Below are 21,326 nucleotides of genomic sequence, written 5' to 3' on the forward strand. Positions count from 1 at the left end.
TGGTCCAGCCTCTAAGGGCAAACTCCACCTCTCGGTCCAGCTCCACCTCTAGCTCCAAGAACTTGGTAGCAAGTTAGAGGACAAATCTATCTGCAGCCCCGGAGAAGACCGTGGCTTGAAGGACATTCCTTCAAGGAAACCATAATAGGTCAAGCTCCACCTATTTGGAGTGAGCACCACTTTTAAATTTGACAACTAACGAAAATGAACAATTAAAATGCATTATTAAATTCAAATGATCGAGCATAACAACAAAAATGTTTAATACTCGACCAAATGCCATAGCATGCAATACAAACATACCACCACCAATTTCCAGCAAACATTACTTCAGATAAAATGAAGTTTTGTTTCCAGCTATATAAATGGTCTAACATTTATTTCAATAGATTTGTTGTCGTAAAAGTATTCCTCAATGACAAAAGATAAACAAGTACAAGGACGGTGTGCATTTTGTTTATTCAAACATCATACTCAAAATCCAATTGCAAAGTAGTAAATCCACACAGCATCTTGCAATATATATGGACCTCACATCACTCCCCGATTGATAAATCAATATCACAGTCCACACAAGTCTCCAAGTTCAATCAAATCTAAAAACATTGCGGTAACAACCTCCACATCAAACACAAATTGCCATAAACCGAAGGCATCAATGTTCTATCAAGCGTTCGGATACCGATATGACAAACATTCAAATACACAGGGGACAGAGAAATTCAGACAGTTTTCCGTTAAAGAACAACCCTACATTTAATTTCCCTGGAGTGTTGGGCAGTGGGTTTGTCAGTATTGGTGCGAGTTGTTAACATATGCAAAGCTAATATCTTGCTGTCACAGTTAGTATTTTTGTGATTGCTCCAATATTTTAAGGTAGACATGACTAACCACTGGATCAAAAGATTTGATCAAGACTTTATCTCTTTATGGAAACTAATAAAACGGAAGTCAAATCTGTTACAAGTACATGCTGTACATATTTTCACATCTGCAAACCGAGGTCCTTTTCCCCCCCCTCCCAGAAAGAGGTAGAAATGTAGCGTAGTTTGAATGGAGTGACACATCAATGTGTAATACTCTCGGCTAGATAACAGAAAAATGACAGCGTCCTTCAAAGTCACTCACATCGTCTACCAAAATAATCAGCCGGTAATGAAACGAAAGGAACAGTATTTATCCCCCCCCGCCCCTCTCTTTCTATGAATAACTAAACCTTTAACTGTAAGGCATAGTTGTGGTGGATGTTCATCCTGTTAGTAGCACTAGTATTGGGTTCTCTTCATCATCACGGGCCTGTCTGCTCAGGTGTTAGCGTATCGTTGGCATGGTAACGGCGGGGCTGCTGACTCCGGCGTCCTCTGCCTTCCACTGCGACGTGACGGTCTTGATCTGGGTGTAGAACTGGATGCCCTGGTGACGCACGAGAACAAAGAATGGAATCAACGGCCGAAACAGAGGCAGCAAGTAAACCGCTTGTTTCTAAATGTGTAGTGGTGGGGTACCGTGACACACACACACACACACACACACACACACACACACACACACACACACACACACACACACACACACACACACACACACACACACACACACACACACACACACACACACACACACACACACACACTTTACAAAAGGTTTACGTCCAGCATCGGTCTGCAACGATTTCATTCCGCGGTGATTATGCCCTGTATTCAATACAAATTACTGTCGACAACGTTGTGGCACGATCAATATTTGCTCAAATGGTAAACGCCCACTGGCACCAACAGAGTGAACAAGTTACTTACTAATACAACCACAGGCTGCTAATTGGTCAATACACTTTTCCATTCTGGTGTACCGTCATCCAGAACAGTGCATGTATTCACACGCTCTTCAATGGTGCTTGTGCTGCTGTGCGATTTCATTGGAACTGCGGCCTATACAGGGGTGCGGGCCGTGCAGCCTTTATAAAGGTTTGTATTCAAGCCTTTGCTGCCTATGTACGATGCGGTCTACAGTCGCCGTACTATGATATAGGCCTTTGGTTGACCAACGTTTGCATGTTAGTTTGTATGGTTATTAACCTGTTTGCCGTAGAAGTTGGTGTCTCCTCTGAAGGAGCCCCTGGATCCGGTGAAGGAGAACATGGGGAGAGGGACTGGGATGGGAACATTCACTCCGATCTGCAGGACAAACAAAAAGTACAACATCACACTTTATACTTTATTCCACTGCAAAACATCAGGTACAACCTCAAGCATCGTTAACAAAATAAAAAGGGTCCCAAGAGTAGTTGTTTGGTTTATATTTATGCCAATATATCAACCGCAACAAAAAATATTTAGAATCTTCCATCTCCCCAATCGGTTGAGGTGGGGTCAACATATTGAGGTGGGGCAAATAATATAAATAATAATAATAAATGAAATTATGAATAATAATAATAATAATAATAATAATAATAATAATGACTAAGGAAGCTTAATCACAATGAGATGTGGAGAAGGGATGGGATTAAAAAAGTGCGAACTTCTTCCCACTCAAGTGTTTGTCATTTATGTATCTAGTTATGCTTGCTTTCCATTTGGTGTAACATCATTATTTCATTATAATTTCATCATTATAATAAAGATTTTAAAGCAATCAAATGAATCAATCTAGGGTGGGGCCCCCCCTGCTGACTACATCCCCAGACAACCAGGCGCGTGCGTTACCTGGCCCACGTCCACCTCGTGTGTGTATTTGCGTGCGGTGGCGCCGTTGTTGGTGAAGATGGCGGTGCCGTTGCCGTACTGGTTGTTGTTGATGAGTGCGATGGCCTCGTCAAGGTCTGCCGCCTCCAGCACCACCAGCACTGGGCCAAAGATCTCCTCCTTGTAGCAGGTCATCTCGGGCTGCCGGCGGGAACGGGGAACACACACACAGTACTATCAGTGATGACACAAAAGGAACAGTACCCCCACCTCTTTCTGTGGAAAAAACAACCACAACTCAAAAGTTTTGCTTGATGTTCATCATATTGTGAGGATTACTACGGTAGTTTGTTTGATTATTTGATCTGATTATCATTATTATTGCTTTTCCGCTCAGGTTTTAGTTCCCATCGCACGCGCACACACACACACAAAAGTTATACAAGGCCGTATTATTTATTTACATTCTACTTATGTTAGCCTATCGCCTTCTCCTTAAATAAATGCGGTTATCCTTTTTTTCCCTATCAAAACGAGTTAGGATAAACACCATCTATCCAATGTCGGACGCAAATTGCACAATGAAACAACTTCCATGAAAAAAAGAAAGGACGCAATACCCTGAAGGCTACGAATAACAAAGTGGCTCTGCAGCTGCAGCTTATTGAACTGATTTTAAAGTCAAGTAATAGGTTGCAATACAGGCAACCATGGTCAGCTATTGGAAACCAGAGCAGCTTCGGGACAGTTTCAGTGTTGGGGAAGAGAGTGCTGGTGGAGAACGGCTCAGTATTTGCACCTTCAGTGACCACTGACAAAGAGGGATGAATTATGGACCTGGAATGAATAAGACCAACAGGATCATATAGGCAATTCTCCAAGAACCAAATACAATCCTCAAAGTGAGTTAACTCAAAATGGAATTTGGAGTATTACACTTGGGCAAGAGTGAATAATTAAACAGAGTTAATTTATTTTTAATAACCAGCTCATGGGAAGATCGAAAATTAGAATTCTAAAATGCATTTACGCAAAAAGACGCTGGTCATTGGTGTGGGGGACCCCGACAGTTAGACCGTAATGGAGCCCGCGGAGAGCCCGCTCTGCCCAAGGCTGACAAATCACAGTGCTGCGCTCACTCCCCCGTCATTCTGACCTTTGCTTGATTTGTAACGTCTACAAATATAAAACATGCGTGTCGGGGATTTCCAACTATAAAGAAAAGTAACTTTTTCCTAGAATTAAAAGTCAAGGTCGTTGAAAGCAGGCGACGAGATTCTCCCAACCTTGACGTTGCTGATGATGGTGGGCCCTACGAAGTTCCCGTTCTCGTAGCCTTTGACGTTCACCGCCCTGCCGTCGAGCAGGAGGGTGGCTCCCTCGTCCACCCCGCTCTGGATCAGCGAGTTCACCCGGACCTTGGCCTCGGGGGAGATCAGGGGCCCCACGTCGGCCCCGGGCTGGTCGCCTGCGGGACGGAAGCGAGGAGCGAGACGTACACGCTTAGGAGTTTTCTCCGTCGATGAATTACAAAGAGATCCCCGAGACACATTCAAACCATCCATCTTCATCATGAAAGAGATTATTACATTGTTCTGCGAGACTGAATCAAAAAGGATTGCATTAAAATCCCTTAAGAGGACGGACGTCAAAATCTCATAACAGTAAAAAACAATCAAAAAGGAGAAACCTGGAAAAGGATCAACAGAGAAAAGGAGGGATCTCCCCAGTTCAAAAAAACAGGACGCGTCGGTCGGTTTGTCGGTAACACGGTCAGACGAACCTGCGTTGACGCGCAGCGCCTTGGAGCGTTCCACCAGCTCTGGCAGCCAATCGCGGGCCTCCCCCACCAGAATGGCGGTGGAGAGAGCCATACAGCGCTGGCCGGCGGCCCCGAAGGCGGCGCCCACCAGCTGATTCAGCGTGTTCTCCTTGTTGGCGTCGGGCATCACCACACCGTGGTTCTTGGCACCCTGGAGTTAAAGAAAACAAACCCAAGTAGGTCGCCGTCATTTCATTCATGCATTTTGTAGAACAGCGACACAAGTAAAAGAAGGCAAATCATTCCCTTTAAAGACCAAGTAAACTCATTCTGTTGCTTCAGCATATTCTTCAAACACCGTCTCAAGGAAATGGCAATATAAAAGAATAGAAAGAAAACAAAAAGAGGAGGCCAGCAAGAGGCAGATTAAATGCTTGAACAGTTTTAAGTGTTTTTTGAACAAAGACATTCTTGCCAACAGGGAAACAAACATCCAGATCTCACTGGAATAAGAAAGGAAGGTCTCTATGTGCAATCCGCAGGAGGTGTTCATGTAGGACCACTAAGAGCATCACGTCTCCTGCACGCACCATGTTGGACTGCACCCTCTTGCCGTTCGAGGAGCCGCGATTGTAAATGTATTCTCCAGCTTGGTTGGAGCCCACGAAGCTGATGGCCTTGATGGCGGGGTTGTCACAGATGAAGTTCACCGCTAGACCGCAACATACAAAACAGACCATAGATCAGAATGCACCTGGTAATATGAAAAAGTGATAAAGAAGCCCTTAACCATTTAAAAAAACGGAATAAATAAAGAGTTAGAGGGGCCAAGAAACCTGCTTGAGCACCAAACACCCACAACTTTTGTGGTTATTAAATAAACAAAAATCCTCCCCCACTTAAGTTTTCCAAAGCGACAGACCCCCCCAAAAACCCGTCCCACTTTCAGCATACCTCCAGAGCATTACGCAACGAATAAATAACAAATGAGAAAAAGAGGGACCCTCATTGGGCTCACCGGCGTGCTGCCCGTGGATGATGTTGAGCGTGCCGTCGGGGGCGCCGGCGTCCTGCAGCAGCTTGGCCAGGAGCATGGTGCAGCCGGGCACGCGCTCCGACGGCTTCATCAGGTAGGTGTTGCCGCACACCATGCCGATGGGGAACATCCACAGGGGGATCATGGCGGGGAAGTTGAAGGGGGCGATGCCGGCGCACACGCCGATGGGCAGGCGGAAGGTGTACGTGTCCATGTCCTTGGTGATGGAGGGCAGCGTCTCGCCCAGCATCAGGGAGGTGATGCTGCAGGCGTGCTCCACCACCTCTAGGGGGCAGACGTGAGCAAAAGGGGGGGGGAGAGAGGGGATGAGGATGTCGCAAAGACACAGGGGCAAAGGGGGTGGGGTATATTGGCTGTACGGGGTATAAGGTCCGAAACAAAGGCTTTTTTTTGGATCCCAAGAAGTAAAACATTAATGACAAAGCACTTTAGTCTTTGCATTTTCTTTATCATACGTAATCTTGCCATGGGTACTCATTGGCCAGGCTTCAACCAATGGTAGGGAGTCTTGGTCACACAAGAAGTCAGAAGGTCAATAGTAATCACCTTGTGGGTGTCTGACATGTGCAGAGTCGAAACCAACTTCTTCTGCATGATTCCACATAAGCACACAAGCAACAACAAACCAAAATGCAACATTTGCTAGGATGTTCTCAGTACAACTCATTCAGATAACAAGCAGCATGTTCATCTCAGATTATTTGGAGGACAGCTGTTGGGGGTGAGGGATCAGTATTATTATGCCTTCTATGCACCAACATTACCATCTTCCTAGTTTTAAATGAGCAGCTGCTTCCAGAGACATCAAAGAGAAATAAAAAAATAGCAAACAGCAAATCTTCCCAAGACAAACCGGCCCATTTCAGTTTTTATTCCTTCCTTTCTTATTTCGACACCCAGTTGGCCTCTTCTTCTTCAACAAAAGCACCCCGGCTATCAAGACCCTTTTACAAAGATGGACTCCTTTCACTTTGAGTGTTAAGGCCCACAAATTGACAAGAACCTCTGCCACAAGGTTAACTCATTCAATACTCATTAAACCACTTTCCCCCCGGAGGAGCACGGAATTGAGTGTTTACTCAAGACCTGCTTCAGGAATACCGATGAAGGCACCAAAGAGAGGATTTCCAGGGAGCAAAGTACAAAAACACCAAAACTCCACCCGGGTCTGAGCAACAAGAGAAGCGACACCACAATAGCCCTTCTGTGGTCTAAAGTGGCATAATGATACTAATAATACTAATAATAGGCCACTACTTACGCAGTCCTCTGAAGACGTCCCCCTCGGCGTCGGCCAGGGTCTTGCCCTGCTCCAGAGTGATCAGCCTGGCCAGTTCTTTCTGAAAGACCACATTTGAACAACCTGCTCATCAAGAAACACGTCCAAGTCTTTGTTCTGCAATAAAATGACTGAAATAATGAACCAAGTGCACACAACCAACTTACCGTGCAACGTGCTAACACTCCGACTCAAGTCCATACCGTAAATATTCCATTATGGAAAAACAAAGCCAATATGCCCGGTTATATGGGGCCGGATAGTCAACTGGTATTGGGTGGTTGACTCCCAAACAAAAAGGTTCTGGGTTCAAACCCTGTTGCCTCCTGCCTTAAGGTATAGACAGCAGCCCCGCAAGCATTCTATAGTAAAATCCTTAACCCATGACCTGTGCACGAATGACATGCATCTAAAAGTCCCCCTAACCCTCTTGGTTAAAACCGTGTGCGCCGGGTGACTAAACAACGGGTACGTACGATGTTGTCCTTGATGAGCTGCTGGTAGCGGAGGAAGACCTGCTGCCTGCTGAGAATGGACGTCTCCGCCCACGGGTGGAAGGCCCTGGAGCACGAGTCTGCCGCAGCCTGCATCTCCTCCTGGGTGGCTTTGGGGACGCGGCTCACCACCTCGTTGGTAGCCTGAGAGGAAGCGTGACGTTAGTTTCATGGGCGGTTGCGTCCGTTTATGCGATTTGTGTTCCAGGTGATGCGACACCGGTGGTTGTGGATTTGGGGACAGTAATCAAAATCGAATCCAATTTATATTAATAACGCAATCTTCATGTTACTGGTGCAAGAATCACTCGAGTGTGATTTTGTTTTAATTCCGGTAGGATTTCATCATTACTGGGGTAGAGGCAAACTCTGAATAGTAACAGGGCTGGAGAGTGCAGGAGGGCATAAACAAGCCACGCTTGAACAAGTCTGAAGCCTTTCTGTCGTTCTCAGATTGTAAATTCCACAGAAATCCAATTATATTGATATTCATTTGAATTCAAGACGTTCCACAAGCTCGATCCTCGTTCATTTGTTTACCACAACAGGTAGTGTTTTGTCTGGGGAATTACTAGGCTTAATTGGTATTATTTTCAAGTAGGCCTACGTGAGGGTTTAGTTCAAGTTGTACTTACGGGATTGTGAATGTCAATCCATTCTGTGGTCTGCGAGTCCACAAACTTGCCGTCTATGAACAGCTTGGTGGTGGGCTGCGGTAGGGAAATACATTACATTTAAATGCAATATGATTCTTTGCATAATAATAATAATTGTCGTACACAAACAATTACGGAGTCAGGAATTGGAGGTCTTACCACTGATGACGAGTACCACATACGACTGAGTTGGAGTGGTGTCTGCAAGGGAGATCAATGGAGTAAAGTTTAAAGAAGATCAAAACAAACAGAAGTTAACTCGTTTGTGTCCGACCTTAATGAGCAGTAACATCCATGCGATGCAAAGCCCGCTCTGATGCGTTTTAATTGTATGCAACTTAATAAATACTACATTCCTGCAACGTGGGGTAACAAAACAAGACACCCAATCCCCAAGAAGACGGCTAACACTGGTTAGCCAATGGGCTGCATTTTCCGTCCGACCGAACAACTAGTGTAAAAGTAGTCGAGCATAAACAAGGGTTTAACCTTTGTGTTGAAAATCGTCCTGCTGAGTATTCCTGCCATGGCTGCTGAGATGTGCGCTTCAGTGCTCCCTCCAAAGCCCTTGCAATGACCCAAAAGACAAGCTAGAGTGGGCAGCAAACTGGAGCTAGCGGTGCAGCAGTCAAGCGATAGAGGACAAGACGCGGAGCCTACGCTGCACTTTGGCCGATCTACAACCGTGACGGATCAGACTAGCGCTCTGTGTCGACCAGCGATGGACCTGACGCGATGTTTGTGGATCTGCGAAAGCGGCGCGCAGCAACGTTCCCCTTGCGTAAGCTAAAGTGGGCGGGGCCGACTCGTTTGAACAACCAATCAACTCGCTTGCAATTACAGCCGCCCCTGAGTTGTTTTTATTTTTTTTATTTTAATGATTGTCACCTAGTAACCCCCGGTTCCGTTTTGTAAAACGTCCCCTCTTAATCTTTTTTCTGTTCTATTAGTAGTAGCCATATTTTTTAACTTAAGCATTCCATTTCCGAAAAGAGAAGAGACTCTAATAAAGCGTGATAGATACATTGCGCATCCATCTACTTTTTGAGCTGTTTTTAGATACCTGTCGGATGGGATTTATTTAGACTTTCTCACTTGGGTCAGAAAAAGCCCCGGCGGCGAGTGACTGTTTCCATGGAAACCCACACAGGAACCATGGAGTTCCTAGACTGGAGTTGCCATGACGTCGCGTGCTGGATCGAATCTTTAGGATACCCTCAGTATAAAGTAGGATGCATTCAAGGCTGCACTATGGATGGATAGAGGATGACTCATACAGTAACTTATAAATAACTACTTGTACTCAAACTTTATTTTTGGCAGGAGTGTTTCACGGACAACTTCATCACGGGCAGGAAGCTGATTTTTGTAAACTGTCGCTACCTTCCAAGAATGGGAATCACCGACTTTAAAGACATGCAGGTAAGTGAAGGTCCCTCCACCCATCCAACCATGATGGACAGTAGGCTTTTGTTCTGCAGGCTACAACACGTCAGGCAACACTGAAACCCAATGGTTTGTATCCAGTAACCGTCCTGTAGGATCCATTGGGCCTGTCGTTGCCAATTCTCCAAAACCTGATAACCCAATACCTCCTAAGTTACCAAGAGAGTGGGGAAGTTAGATTGGGCCCGCTGGCTGGTAAACACAGAACCTATCGGCGTTAAATGCTCTGTATTCCTGTAGGCCTTAATGCAAGAGTGTGGGGCAAGGAGGTGCATTGATATTTTCAGCACACTCCACAAATCAAAGACAGGGAACAACAAGACAAGTTAAATTACAAGTCAATTAGGACAAATCTTTGATTCGATTTGTCTTTTGTGTTGCGAAAGTAAACCGATAGCAGTAATAGACACACAGTGGGGAGATGCTCTCATCAGTCACATTGCAAAATGTTGCCCAGCATGATTCAGACACAGTCTGGTTTCATGCTGAGCCATATTTTTGACAGATATAACTTATGTCAATGAGCATGTGCATGTGTTGGGGTTGGCCACTTCAGAGTACCTCTTTGGTCTGCGAAGTGAATAGTAGATTGCCTGATGCTCAAACTTGACTACTTATTTACCTAATTGGGAATGGGCCAGGCCTCTCTTGGAAAATAGATTCTCAATAAGACTTTTATCTGCTAAAGGTTTAATAAAAAAAAAAAATAATAATCAGGAATAAGACAGTGTGGAGAGGGATAGTTGGACTTTTAAAGGTTTGGTGACAAAATGTGGTTGTCAATCAGTCACGTTTGGCACCTGAAGTGCAACAGCATTTAAAGTTGGACAAACATCAAGGTGAGAAGATTTAAAAAAACCCTCTAACGTGCATCTTCTTCCTCCACACACTGCGGCAAGTCCACGGATCCCCCTCAATAGTTGTTGTATCTCACTCCGTAGATTTATTTGTGCTTGTTTGCAAATGAAGCCCGACGCCCAAAATACCTCTCACTACCTTTCTCCGAGCCCAGAGTGTCCAGCCTCCAGTGGAAACAGTTTTTCCCCAGCGCTGCTAAATCGACCAACCCCCAGAGAATTCCTCCATTGAATTATAACTCTCCCTCTGTTTACCTTACCCCCCCCACCTCCTGCCCCCCCCCCCGGCCAGGTCATCGCTGCCCACGTGCACGCCCTCCTGGGAACATCTGAGGTCCGCTGGACCCGAGGCCTTAACCTGACTCCCAGGGACGACATGGCAGCCTTCCTGGGGGTCAAGAGCCGGACGGGCCAGGGGACCAACGGCCTCACCTACAAGCGCTTCCTGCTGGACCGCCGTCCGTGACGGACGCGGTCCCGTGCCGCACGAGAGCGATTGAAACACCAAAGAAAAGTCGATCCCTCACGTGGCAATTAAAAGGAGAACAGTCAGCGACGAGGAGACGGAGAGTGTTGTGATGATGTGTCCGTGTGTTGTCTCCGCCGACGGCTGTCACAGTCGGAGGGTATTCGTAGTTATTTTGCGTTGATACGTAGACATTACAAAGAGCGCTTGTCGACGTAACAAGGATCATTACGGGAGCCGACAGCGGCTCAGCTCTGCTCATTCATCCCCTTTCCAGTTTTAATGCAAACATGAACGACAACCGTGTAGGAACAGCCGTTCTCTTTATAACTTAGTTTGCCTATTAAGAACCCTGTTTCAAGGGCCCTGGGAGTCGGAGCCTCAAGGCCCCTGCGTTTGAAATACTTTATACAAGAACACAGGAAATAAGTCAGCAAAGCATTGTTATGGACGACACTAGCTAGCCATCGGACCATTAAAGAGACTGAATGGTGTGTTTCCGAGGGGGGGCCCGCACCATCTATTTCCCCCCCCCCCCCATGGATGGGCTGTAAATGTTCAAAAGCACTCGCACAATAGCTGTGTGCCCATTGATCTCGAGCGCGGTGCTGGTCACCAAATTGAGCTATCGATCGAGGGAAACAAATCCTAGGGGAAATTCTGCCTCTTGACAACTAGCACCTATTATAAAGTGTGTGAGGAGACACAGGAGCGCCGCGGGGGCGCCATTGTTCTCCGGGAAGACAAGAACAGGACCAACTGCGCGGGTATCTCTTCCCAGATGGGCTGCGACGTTGCGGACCTTGTTCTGGACTCGGGGGCCATCCGTCACAGCCTTGTGCGCATCCGGCCTTAAAGCCAGGCACTATGTGTGACCCTCTCTGGTGGATTAGTGATGTGCTTATAAGGGCCTAGATCTGTGCAATTTAGGCCAACTCTATAGGTTTAGTATTTGAACTCTCCAAAAGGTCTTCTGGGATTATTGAGGAATGCCCAACAGATAGAGCGATTTTTGATTGTTTTTAAGGAATTCTGCGTTGCATCAATAAACTCTTCATTTTGATATCAATGTCTTTGTATCAAAACTCTTTTACAATTCCCAAAAAGTTAGAGATAATGACAACAGATCGTCTCCTAAACGAGCCTTTTCTCTCACATGGCCGTGCCTAAACGACGCCTGATTGATCCACTCTGAATCTAGGTTACTGCAATGTCGTGCAAGTAGTCGAGTTAAATCCAGCCCACATTAATAAATGATGTTTCCTGCCTGCGAGAGAGAGGGACTGGGAGGCATCGCATCTGTCTATATGCACAAGTGGTCTCTCTGTGCCTCGAAGCACACCGATTACCATTCCGCGCACAACACCTCTGCTCACCCGCGAAATGGAGCTCGGTCGGTGGCGGCGGCAGTGAGCGAGGGGTTGACAGCAAAGAGAGTCCCGCTACTTATGAGACGCCCTGGCCGTGTTTGGGGGGCAAGGCGAGGGGTGGTGATAGTGGTGGAGGTGGGGATGTGGATGTGAAGCAGCAGAAGCGGCGGCAGCAGCAGCAGAAGCAGCAAAACCCTTTCAGTCAATCTGGATTAACTAACTCAGGGGCTGAGGCTGCGTCACTACCACAAGAGAGAGAGCGAGAGAGAGAAGGAGAGAGTGAGAGGGAGAGAGAGGGAGAAAGCGAGAGAGAGAAAACAACTGGTGAAAACGATACACGGAACATCTGGGCTGCAGTAATGCGATCCCGAGTGGAGGGGACGCGCACAAGCCCCACTCAGCGAGGTGAGCCGCTGCCCGTCCGCCTCAAAGGCGTTTTCTCCTCCACCGAAGGTCCACGCGGCGGGGCGAATCCGCAGTAGAGGCGATCCTGTGCAGCTGCAGCCGCCTCTCTAAAGCCACCGCGTACTCTCCATCTATCAGGGACTTTGTTGCTTTGCTTCTTCTTTTTTTTTTTTTTTTTTGGAGATCAGCGACATTAGCGCTATCTCTATCTCTTCTCCACTGGCGATGTAATCGGAAGGGGCGGTTTGAAAACGGGTGGATTTTTCCTCTCTTTTTAATCTCTCCAGTCTCATTTATCCGCTGCCCATGGATTTCTCGAAGGGCACCGTCGGTGTGGAAGGCCGTCGAGAGCTGTGGTAGCGGGCGGGACACCTGAATCATCCCGAAGCGATCCTCCGTCGGGTCCCGTTTTAGACCCCGGCTCAGCTCCGCCCAGCCGCCACAGAGACTCTGGGCGACCGTCCGGGAGGGAATATTTAGCCTATAGCCTACTCTCCCCCTCTGGAATCTGGATTGGATGCACCATCATCTGCCAGGTAATTCAATACTCTGTATCTCGTGTGCACATGATGTCATCTATAGATTGTGAACTCTTTTATGTGGGGGGAACTGCCCTTCACTATTGGCTATGCGTTGTGTGGGCTTGTGATGCTGGCGACTCGGGGCAGCAGTTCACCTATAGGAACTCTATGTGAAGCAGCTTGGGAAGGACTGTAATGACTGTAGGGATGGAGGAGGAGGAGGGAGGGGGGCTGAGGGGTGGGGGCATGGGGGGAGTGGAGGGGTTACGTATAAAGGCTATAAGCCACTAGCCCATGCAGGACCTGTTCCGCAAGGTCAAAAATAACCTCAATTTCTCAAGGAACGCGGACCTACAGCCGTTTTATTTTTAGACACCCCACCACCCCCCCCCCCCCACCACCCTCTCTAACTCCATTTAGCTGCATGTCGTTTTCTACAGGTGAAACGGCGGGGGGGGGGGGGACATGCATGTTTCCTTGTTTTTTTCCCCTTCTCGCAATGGAAAAGGGGATTGATTTCAGAGGCTCTATTAGCCCATGCACTGACTGGCTCGTAGGCTGCTTATCAGCCCAGGCGTGGTGCACGGGAACACGGTGTAGGGTACAAGCCGGCTGGTGTTATGAGGTGTGCCCTGGTGACAAGTGGAATGCTCATTAAATGTGATTAACGCTGTCAGGGTACAAGTTGCTCTGCCACCAAATGGGACACTATTAAGAAAACGTGTTTGTTAGCTAATGCAATCACATTTTCGTGTTTAGGTGTAGGTGATTGATTGCAGCCACACGGATTGAAAAAAAATCACTACCACGTGATTTATAGATCGTTATAACGGTCCGTGTGAGTCAGCCTACCAGAAGTATATCTCATTATCTTATTGCTCTGGAGGGCTCACTCTAGGCACCATCCCACAGCAGCCAGCACCAGGCCCACTCCTCTTTTTGCCGTCCCCCATATCGTTTTGCTGGCTTCTATACATCTCTGTTGGATGGAGGCTTTACGACATGGTGTATTGCACAGGTTTACAGTAAAACACAGACTTTATAGTGTGGATGTTTCTGCGAAAATAGTTTTTTTTTGTTGACAGGACAGCCTTTGCGCTAAAGAGGTTATTGACCCGATGGTATCTCGCTAACACATTGTGACAGTGACATTTCAGACATAGAGGAAATCATTCATGCATTTATTAAATCATGCATTCAGTTTATAAAAGAACCACGGTGTGCAGCATCATGCACACGCAAGCACAGGCCGACAGAGAGACCGACAGACACCCACAAAGGCGCACACACACCCACACACAACCCCCCACACACACACACCAACACACAGTCTGTGCATGCATGCGTACGTGTGTGTGAATCCATGTGTGTGTGTGTGTGTGTGTGTGTGTGTGTGTGTGTGTGTGTGTGCATGAGTGTGTGTGTGTGTGTGTGTGTGTGTGTGTGTGTGTGTGTGTGTGTGTGAATCCTTGTGTGTGTTTTTGTGTGTCTGCACACATGTGTGCACTTTTTGTCATGGTTGTGTGCGTGTGTTTGGTGTGTGTGTCCTTGTGTGTGTGTGTGTGTGTGTGTGTGAGAGCACACATGAATGCATGTTTTTCCATGTGTGTGTGTGTGTGTGTGTGTGTGTGTGCGTGCAGGGAGCCCAGTGCACGGCTATGACTGTGAGTGCTGTTCACTTGATTACACAACACAACAAGGGGAAGAGGCCATCATGCATTATTTAAGTATTTCGCAAACTGCGTGAGAAAAGAAAGCAGCAGCAGAGCAGACGTTCTCTGGGGGTCTTTGGTAAAAACAAAAGGCTGTGTGATGATCGCATCCACTATTTTTATTACCAATAACTGAAAGAAAAAAACGAAATTCAACAGCCCTTTCTTGATTCTGAGTCAATATGAAGCATTCGCTGGACTGAAATATTTGGGCAATACTTGCGGCTTGCTGTCTCTATTAGGCACACACGGTAGATCTGACTAACTCCTGTAATTCTACCCAGTCCACCAGAGCCCTCTTAGACAGCTCTGTAATTTGTACTTTCATCGTATGGGTCTGGGCCTGAGCGTGTATGGTGTATAGTGGGAAATCAGCGTTTGCTTTGAAAGTTAATTTATCTCCCTTCCTACAGCCCGGGCCTCAGCGTGTGCTGAATGTTTTCCTAAGGAGGTCGCAGTTTTATTTAAGAGATTCCACGGTGCTCGTCTCGGTGCCAAAACCCCAAGGTTCTAATCTCTCCTCTCCTGGGTTCCTGGTCTTGCTGAGCAAATATTTCTCATGGTTCAGAAAATCATAAATATGGAGACATAAGATGGAGATTTCTCACTCTGCGGCGGGCACACACCATGCTCCCCGATACGTTTAACATACAATGGGGAACCTTGATGATGTGTGCAGTGTTTCCTCTCTCTGTGCGTTGATGTGATGATGTGTGCTCCAGTCTGGGAGGACCCAGGCCGCGGCAGCGAATCTCTGGGTTTCCTCTGATACCTTAGACTCTTCTGATAGGCAAACACTTTGGATCTACAAGGGCCTGTTGTAAATGCTGATGAACAGCACTTCTATTGATGCAGTGGGCTCTGCTTAGTATGCTATCCCCTGACATGCACACACACACACACACACACACACACACACACACACACACACACACACACACACACACACACACACACACACACACACACACACAGACACACACACACAAACACACACAGACACACACACACACACACGCATTCGCGCACACACATACATGGGCGCACATGTTCACACCCGCCCACACACGTGCAGCAGAACACGTACACATCCATAACCCACACTCATGTGTGCAGACGTGCGCACAAAACACATACATGCACGCCTGCACAAACTCACACACTTTTGCAGAAAGACACTATGCACATAACCCACACACACAGGCGCACACACTCCAGCACAGACACAGAGTGGCACATGCACGCATGCAAATGCCAACACACGCATGCAGACAACGTGAACACAATTAAGCAACATCAGAGGACTCCATCTGGTTATTGGTCTTTTTTAGTGAGGTGAAAGACTCAGGCGATGGCAGAGATTCACTCGTTTCAAAACGCAGAATCCAATACTGAATTAGCTGACAGGACGATCTTCACCATGCCATTTATTCCGAGCTATGTGGACGTCAAAAGCGGTGGAGTGAATCACTCATAGTTTCCACCAGCAAATGAAAGAAGTCGAGGATCACTCTCTCTCTCTCTCTCTCTGGCTCTCTCTGTCTCTCTCTCTCTCTCTCTCTCTCTCTCTCTCACTCTCACTCTCACTCTCTCTGTCTCTGTCTCTGTCTCTGTCTCTGTCTCTGTCTCTCTCTCTCTCTCTCTCTCTCTCTCTCTCTCTCTCTCTCTCTCTGTCTCTGTCTCGTTCCCCTCCGCAACAGCCGATGTTGTGCATATTATTAGTGTGTGACATGAAAAAAAAAACGAGCAAACCAGATTTTCAATCTCCACCTCAACCCATGTTTTCTGTTGCCATGGCGTCAAGACTTGTCACCTCTTCGTGCTCACGTGTAGCCCCGCTGGCAGGTAGTTGGGCAGAACTGTGTACAGAACAGAGAGAGAGGTGGGGGGTGGAGGGGGGGGGGGGGGGGGGGGGGGGGGGGGGGGGGGGGGGGGGGGGGGGGGGGGGGGGGGGGGGGGGGCCTGCCATTAAAACTTTTTTAATCAAGCTATAAGCTGAGCCAGGCACTCATATATCACACACACTCGCCCACCAGGAACCCTGTGTAGGCAGATTGTGTCGGTTGACGGCACAACGAATCCCGCCGTGAGCATTTCAACATTGTTTTAATAATAATGATGATGATACAACCCCGTTTAACACACGTACCCCCCTTTTAATAGCAACAATATCATGGCATCAATTTAACAAATAAATACATCATCGTATCAACGACAATGGGCCCTCTTTCAGAAACACATCCTTTATCTAAACGGGACCCAAGGAACACAAGGGGTGGACACACAGGTCGACAAACACACACAAACACACACACACACGCACACACACACACACACACACACACACTCTGGTCGTTTCTCTACCTACATGACATGGTGAAGAGGCAGAAGCGGTTGTAGCAGAGACAGAAACACTGGCAGACCCACTCGCGGCTGACCATCGCTCACGCCGGAGCTACCCTTCTCCCTGCTCCTCCTCTTCCTCCTCCTCCTCCTCCATGACTAGTCACACTCCCACATACACACGTCTCACCTGTGGCCTGCCTCTTCCCCCTACCCCCCCCCCCCCCCAACGGTGTCTGTTGTCTTCTTGTGAAACTCAAGACCGACTACGGATGGCAGCCGCTGAGCGAACAAATGTTTAATCATTCAGGAGGTGTCCCCGTCTTCCACAGAGACGCTTGGAATAATAACCTTTAAGGATCAGGCTAAAATGCATCCCTCGTATTGAAGCCTCCACCTGGGTGTGTTGATGTCTGTCAATGCCACAGAAGCAGCCATCATTTTCATGTTTGATAGTTGTGCGTGTCTTATCTTGTGTCACATCTTCCCCAGCGTGAGATGAGTCGTTTTCTATTCAGGTGTTTTGCCTCCTGACCACTAGAGGGAGATGCTCAACCCTTCAGGACTGCCAGTGAAAGGGAAATGATATATTGGTCAGAGCATAGGTTTCTCAGTCCAATACATACATACTTAGAAATACATCACACAGTAGGCTACACTGTGTTTGTGTGTGTGTGCGTGTGTGTGTGCGTGTGTGTGTGTGTGTGTGAATAATCTGTATGAATGTTTTACCCAAGGGCTACTCGCAGAAAAGTGATCTCTAGACTAATCTATCAATCAATCAATCCATCCGTGCATCGTCAGTAAGACTATGGCCAGACGACAGATGACGGACAGACACACGGACACACAGACGCCATCGCGGCCACGGCCTCTGCCGGTGCGGGTGAAACCGACGGTGGACCATCTTCTGAGCTCTTTTTTTTAATCGCATTGACGTGTGGGTTGTAGCTTGGTTGTAGCGTTCTAATTATAAATGAGGTCAAGCCCCAATGTCCGCAGGCTACGTGTTGGCATTATTGAACAAGACGCCACAGCCTGATCTGCTCCTACATGTATATACGAGCGGAATGGTTCACAGAGGACCAACACAAGTGGGGCTCATAGCCCTGATTACTGGTCTGCTCCTGGTATGTACCTGCAGCCTCTAGGGATTCAGCTTTCTGCTTAGGAAGTTTCCTTTCCTAGAAAGATTACCCGGGAATACTTAGAGGAAAGGTTGTGAGACGTTGGTTAGGAAAAGTGGAGTTGAGTTCATTTTAAACAGTGCTGTCTTTTCCTGTGTTTCCTTTGAAGGGAAGCACCTTTTCATCTCTCTCTTTGACCCGATGACGATTTCCACCAAGGTTAAGGACAGGAGGCACAAAGGTTAGGAGATTTGACTTTCCGAAATGGGCCGAGGACTACTGTAGTCTACTACCAGCGCCGTAGTCCATAATAGTACCGTTACTAATAACACCTGTGTTTGTTCTACAAAGACAGCTCTGTGAAAAGGGTCTCTATGGAAGAACTAGACTGAATAAGCAGTAGACAGTCAAATCATTCTGTGTTTTTAATTCCACGCAGACGCTCGCTCGCATTCTCAGGCCTCCTGTTCTCTGTAGTGAAGCATGGATATTTCTTTATTTTATAACGTCCGCAGTTTGAATGTCTCCTGCCTGATGCACAGAAACAACAAGAGAAAGATACACAGAGGGGATGGAAACCAACACAGTGTCCCGATGGCGGTAAAGTAAACACTCTAATGTATTACTTCCTCTCTGACTGAATGAACCACTGGGCGTCACTAAAGCTTGTAGTGTTCAAGGAAGACCAGCAGAGGACATCACATTAAATAATAACCAGGCTGCCCCCTTAGTCCCAGTGTGGTTCTCAAATCGTCCTCTAGATGTCTCCCTAGGTTACTACCCTTCCTCCCTTCCTTCCTCCTCTCCCCTAGGGCCTAAAAAAAAAAAAAGTTTGGTTCCTGTTGGTTGTCAGTTGAGGTCATGGGTAGGTAGGGAATTTATTTTATTTTTTTATTTTATTTTTTCCAGCGGCAGCGAATGATAGGTAGGTTGTTTTCATTTAAAAACGAGAAAATTCGCTCATCCTTGTACAGAATGAAGAGGTGCTGTACCAAAACGTAATTATAGTTTGCATCAAAAAAGATTTTTTTTTTTATTATTTTTTTTTTTTTATAAAGCTCATAAAATAATTTGGTTCGCACATAAATTGACAGGGTCGGTCGGAAACCGGAACCAAACAAAAAAATTTTTTAGGCCCAGTCCCCATCATCAGTCCTAACGATGTCCCCTGTGTGTTAATTACTATTATCCTACACTTGTGCTTTAACTGGGATTTACAGGGCCATAATGGTGTCAGCTTTGTAAGTGAATAGTCATAGTCCCCGGTTAGATGTGATGCACTTCATAGACTCATTCACAGATGTATCGTCATAGGACTAATACAGGTGACCCTTATAATACTGATTACGGGCCTGCTCATTTTAGGTACAAGGGCGCGGGTAGTAGGCTTATATTGATCGGTTAACTCTACCATGCGGACCCATGATTCTGTTATGAGCCATTTTGAAAACGGGTCTATTGATCCAAGATATGGAAATGAGGGAGTCAGATAGGTACAGTAACAAGACCCAAACAGCGACAGATGTGATGGACCGATTGGTGGGACAGCATAAAGACAGTATGTGCTACATTATTGAAACCACACATTATATACATAAGTGTCTAGACATTTACATCTAGGGCATTTAGCAGACGCTTTCTTCAAAGTGACGTACAGTACAACCCCCACACGCAATTGACGTACCGAGGTCAACCATGCAAGGCGACAGCCAGCTCGTTTGGAACATGAAGGGTGAGGTGTCTTGACACTCAGGTCACCTCGACACTCAGAGGACGATAGGAGGAGCCGGGGATCAAACTAGCAGCCTCCTGAGCTTTGTCAACCAGAGACAGAGATGTCCTCCTCGTGAGCAGACACTAAGGAAGCCGGCGCCCCAGGGAACGCGGTCGGGCCTGGTCTGATGTGGTCTATGAGGTGAGGTGACAGACGGTCCTCACTGAGCTCCAGTGCATTATTAACAAGAAAACCTGTCTGTCACTTTGAGCTCCACGCTGACCTTCACCACGGCGATAAAAACACGGCGCCAAACTGCTTTTGGTGGCTGTGCGGTCTGGCTGGCTTTTAATCTCTGGACCATATGCTACCAGAAGGGGGTCTATAAATACCGAGCCTCATAAGTCCTCATAAGGAGGAAGGCCAATGTGTGTGTAATGACGGCTCGATATTGAACTCATTCAACTTTCTCCCTTAAATGTGTGTTATGAGTGTGTGTTCCCTTGAGTGAAGCAAAAAAAAAAATGTTTTGCACTAAATGTCCACAACGTGTCTGCACGTGTTTGAGCGGTGTGGAACCGGGGATACAATCAGTGCTCGTTAACTGAATGATGTTTTGATGACGGGGACACCTGCTGTGCTCTGACCTCGACCGCTCATCTCCACCGGCTCACCGCCACTCATTAGCTTTATTACATCACATCCTTCACAGCCAAATCACAGATCGGGCTCCAGATGTGACCTGTTCTGAATCCTGACAAAAACACATGCGCCCAAACACACGCGCTCACACTCCCCCTGCTACGATCATCGCAACAAGAGACTAAGGCCCAATCCCATTTCTACCCCTTACCCCTTCCTCTTACCCCTCCCCCTTGTTTTGAAGGGGTAAGGGGAAGGGGTAAGGGGTAGAAGTGGGATTGGGCCTTAGAGTCTGTTCCTGCAGACACAGTGACGGTGATGGAGCATACGCAAACAGAGAATATCCTGAGATGCTTATTGAATCATTTGGAAATTATGCGTGAATATTGAAAATAATTGAGCTAAGAAATGGCAGCGTACTCGCTTGTAACCGACAGGCGAGATTTATTCCCGCACCAATCAGAAAGGAGCCGGGAGCACTCAGGAATCTAAATGGTCCAACCCAGGCGGGCAGTCAAGCAGAACCGATATTCTCACACAGCATTTCACTCACTAATGGCCAGGACATTTCTAACAAATGACGCTCAAATTACGGGTCCTAAATCTGCCTACCACACAGTTTGAGCTTAATCTTGAACACCTTAAGCTTAATGGTAATTGTAGGTAACTGAATGCTATTACAGTAAGCTAAATGATAAATATTGGTAACTGAATGCTTATGCAGTTAGCTACATGCTAAATAGAGGTAGCTGAATTCTAATCCAATAAGCTTAGTGCTAAATAGTGGTAGC

General features: G+C 47.0%; 2 protein-coding genes across 2 annotated transcripts; one reads left to right on the forward strand and one right to left on the reverse strand.

Annotated features, from left to right (window-relative positions):
• Positions 1-440: 440 nt before the first annotated feature.
• Positions 441-8,696, reverse strand: LOC115534066 (methylmalonate-semialdehyde dehydrogenase [acylating], mitochondrial). Its single transcript, XM_030344674.1, has 12 exons — positions 8,422-8,696; positions 8,092-8,133; positions 7,912-7,986; positions 7,259-7,420; positions 6,765-6,843; positions 5,465-5,767; positions 5,037-5,158; positions 4,468-4,657; positions 3,971-4,152; positions 2,706-2,885; positions 2,076-2,174; positions 441-1,413 (listed from the first exon to the last, which is right to left on the reverse strand). The coding sequence occupies exons 1-12, from the start codon at positions 8,458-8,460 to the stop codon at positions 1,312-1,314; spliced, it is 1,575 nt and encodes a 524-aa protein (XP_030200534.1). The 5' UTR covers positions 8,461-8,696; the 3' UTR covers positions 441-1,311.
• A 109-nt stretch (positions 8,697-8,805) lies between these two features.
• LOC115534080 (sterile alpha motif domain-containing protein 15) lies at positions 8,806-11,766 on the forward strand. Its single transcript, XM_030344694.1, has 3 exons — positions 8,806-9,159; positions 9,256-9,354; positions 10,528-11,766. Exons 1-3 carry the CDS (start codon positions 9,067-9,069, stop codon positions 10,699-10,701), a joined length of 366 nt encoding a protein of 121 aa, XP_030200554.1. The 5' UTR covers positions 8,806-9,066; the 3' UTR covers positions 10,702-11,766.
• The last annotated feature ends 9,560 nt before the right edge of the window (positions 11,767-21,326 follow it).

The sequence above is a fragment of the Gadus morhua genome, chromosome 21, assembly GCF_902167405.1.
Source record: "Gadus morhua chromosome 21, gadMor3.0, whole genome shotgun sequence".
Taxonomy (NCBI): domain Eukaryota; kingdom Metazoa; phylum Chordata; class Actinopteri; order Gadiformes; family Gadidae; genus Gadus; species Gadus morhua.

Coding starts and splice junctions, on each gene's coding strand:
- LOC115534066 (XM_030344674.1), bottom strand. CDS start 8,460: ATGGCAGGAATACTCAGCAGGACGATTTTCAACACAAAG. Junction 8,134..8,421: donor GGACGATTTTCAACACAAAG/GTTAAACCCTTG, acceptor TCTCCCTTGCAG/ACACCACTCCAACTCAGTCG. Junction 4,658..5,036: donor AGAGGGTGCAGTCCAACATG/GTGCGTGCAGGA, acceptor CTTTAACTCCAG/GGTGCCAAGAACCACGGTGT.
- LOC115534080 (XM_030344694.1), top strand. CDS start 9,067: ATGGAAACCCACACAGGAACCATGGAGTTCCTAGACTGGAGTTGCCAT. Junction 9,160..9,255: donor TAGGATACCCTCAGTATAAA/GTAGGATGCATT, acceptor TATTTTTGGCAG/GAGTGTTTCACGGACAACTT. Junction 9,355..10,527: donor CCGACTTTAAAGACATGCAG/GTAAGTGAAGGT, acceptor CCCCCCGGCCAG/GTCATCGCTGCCCACGTGCA.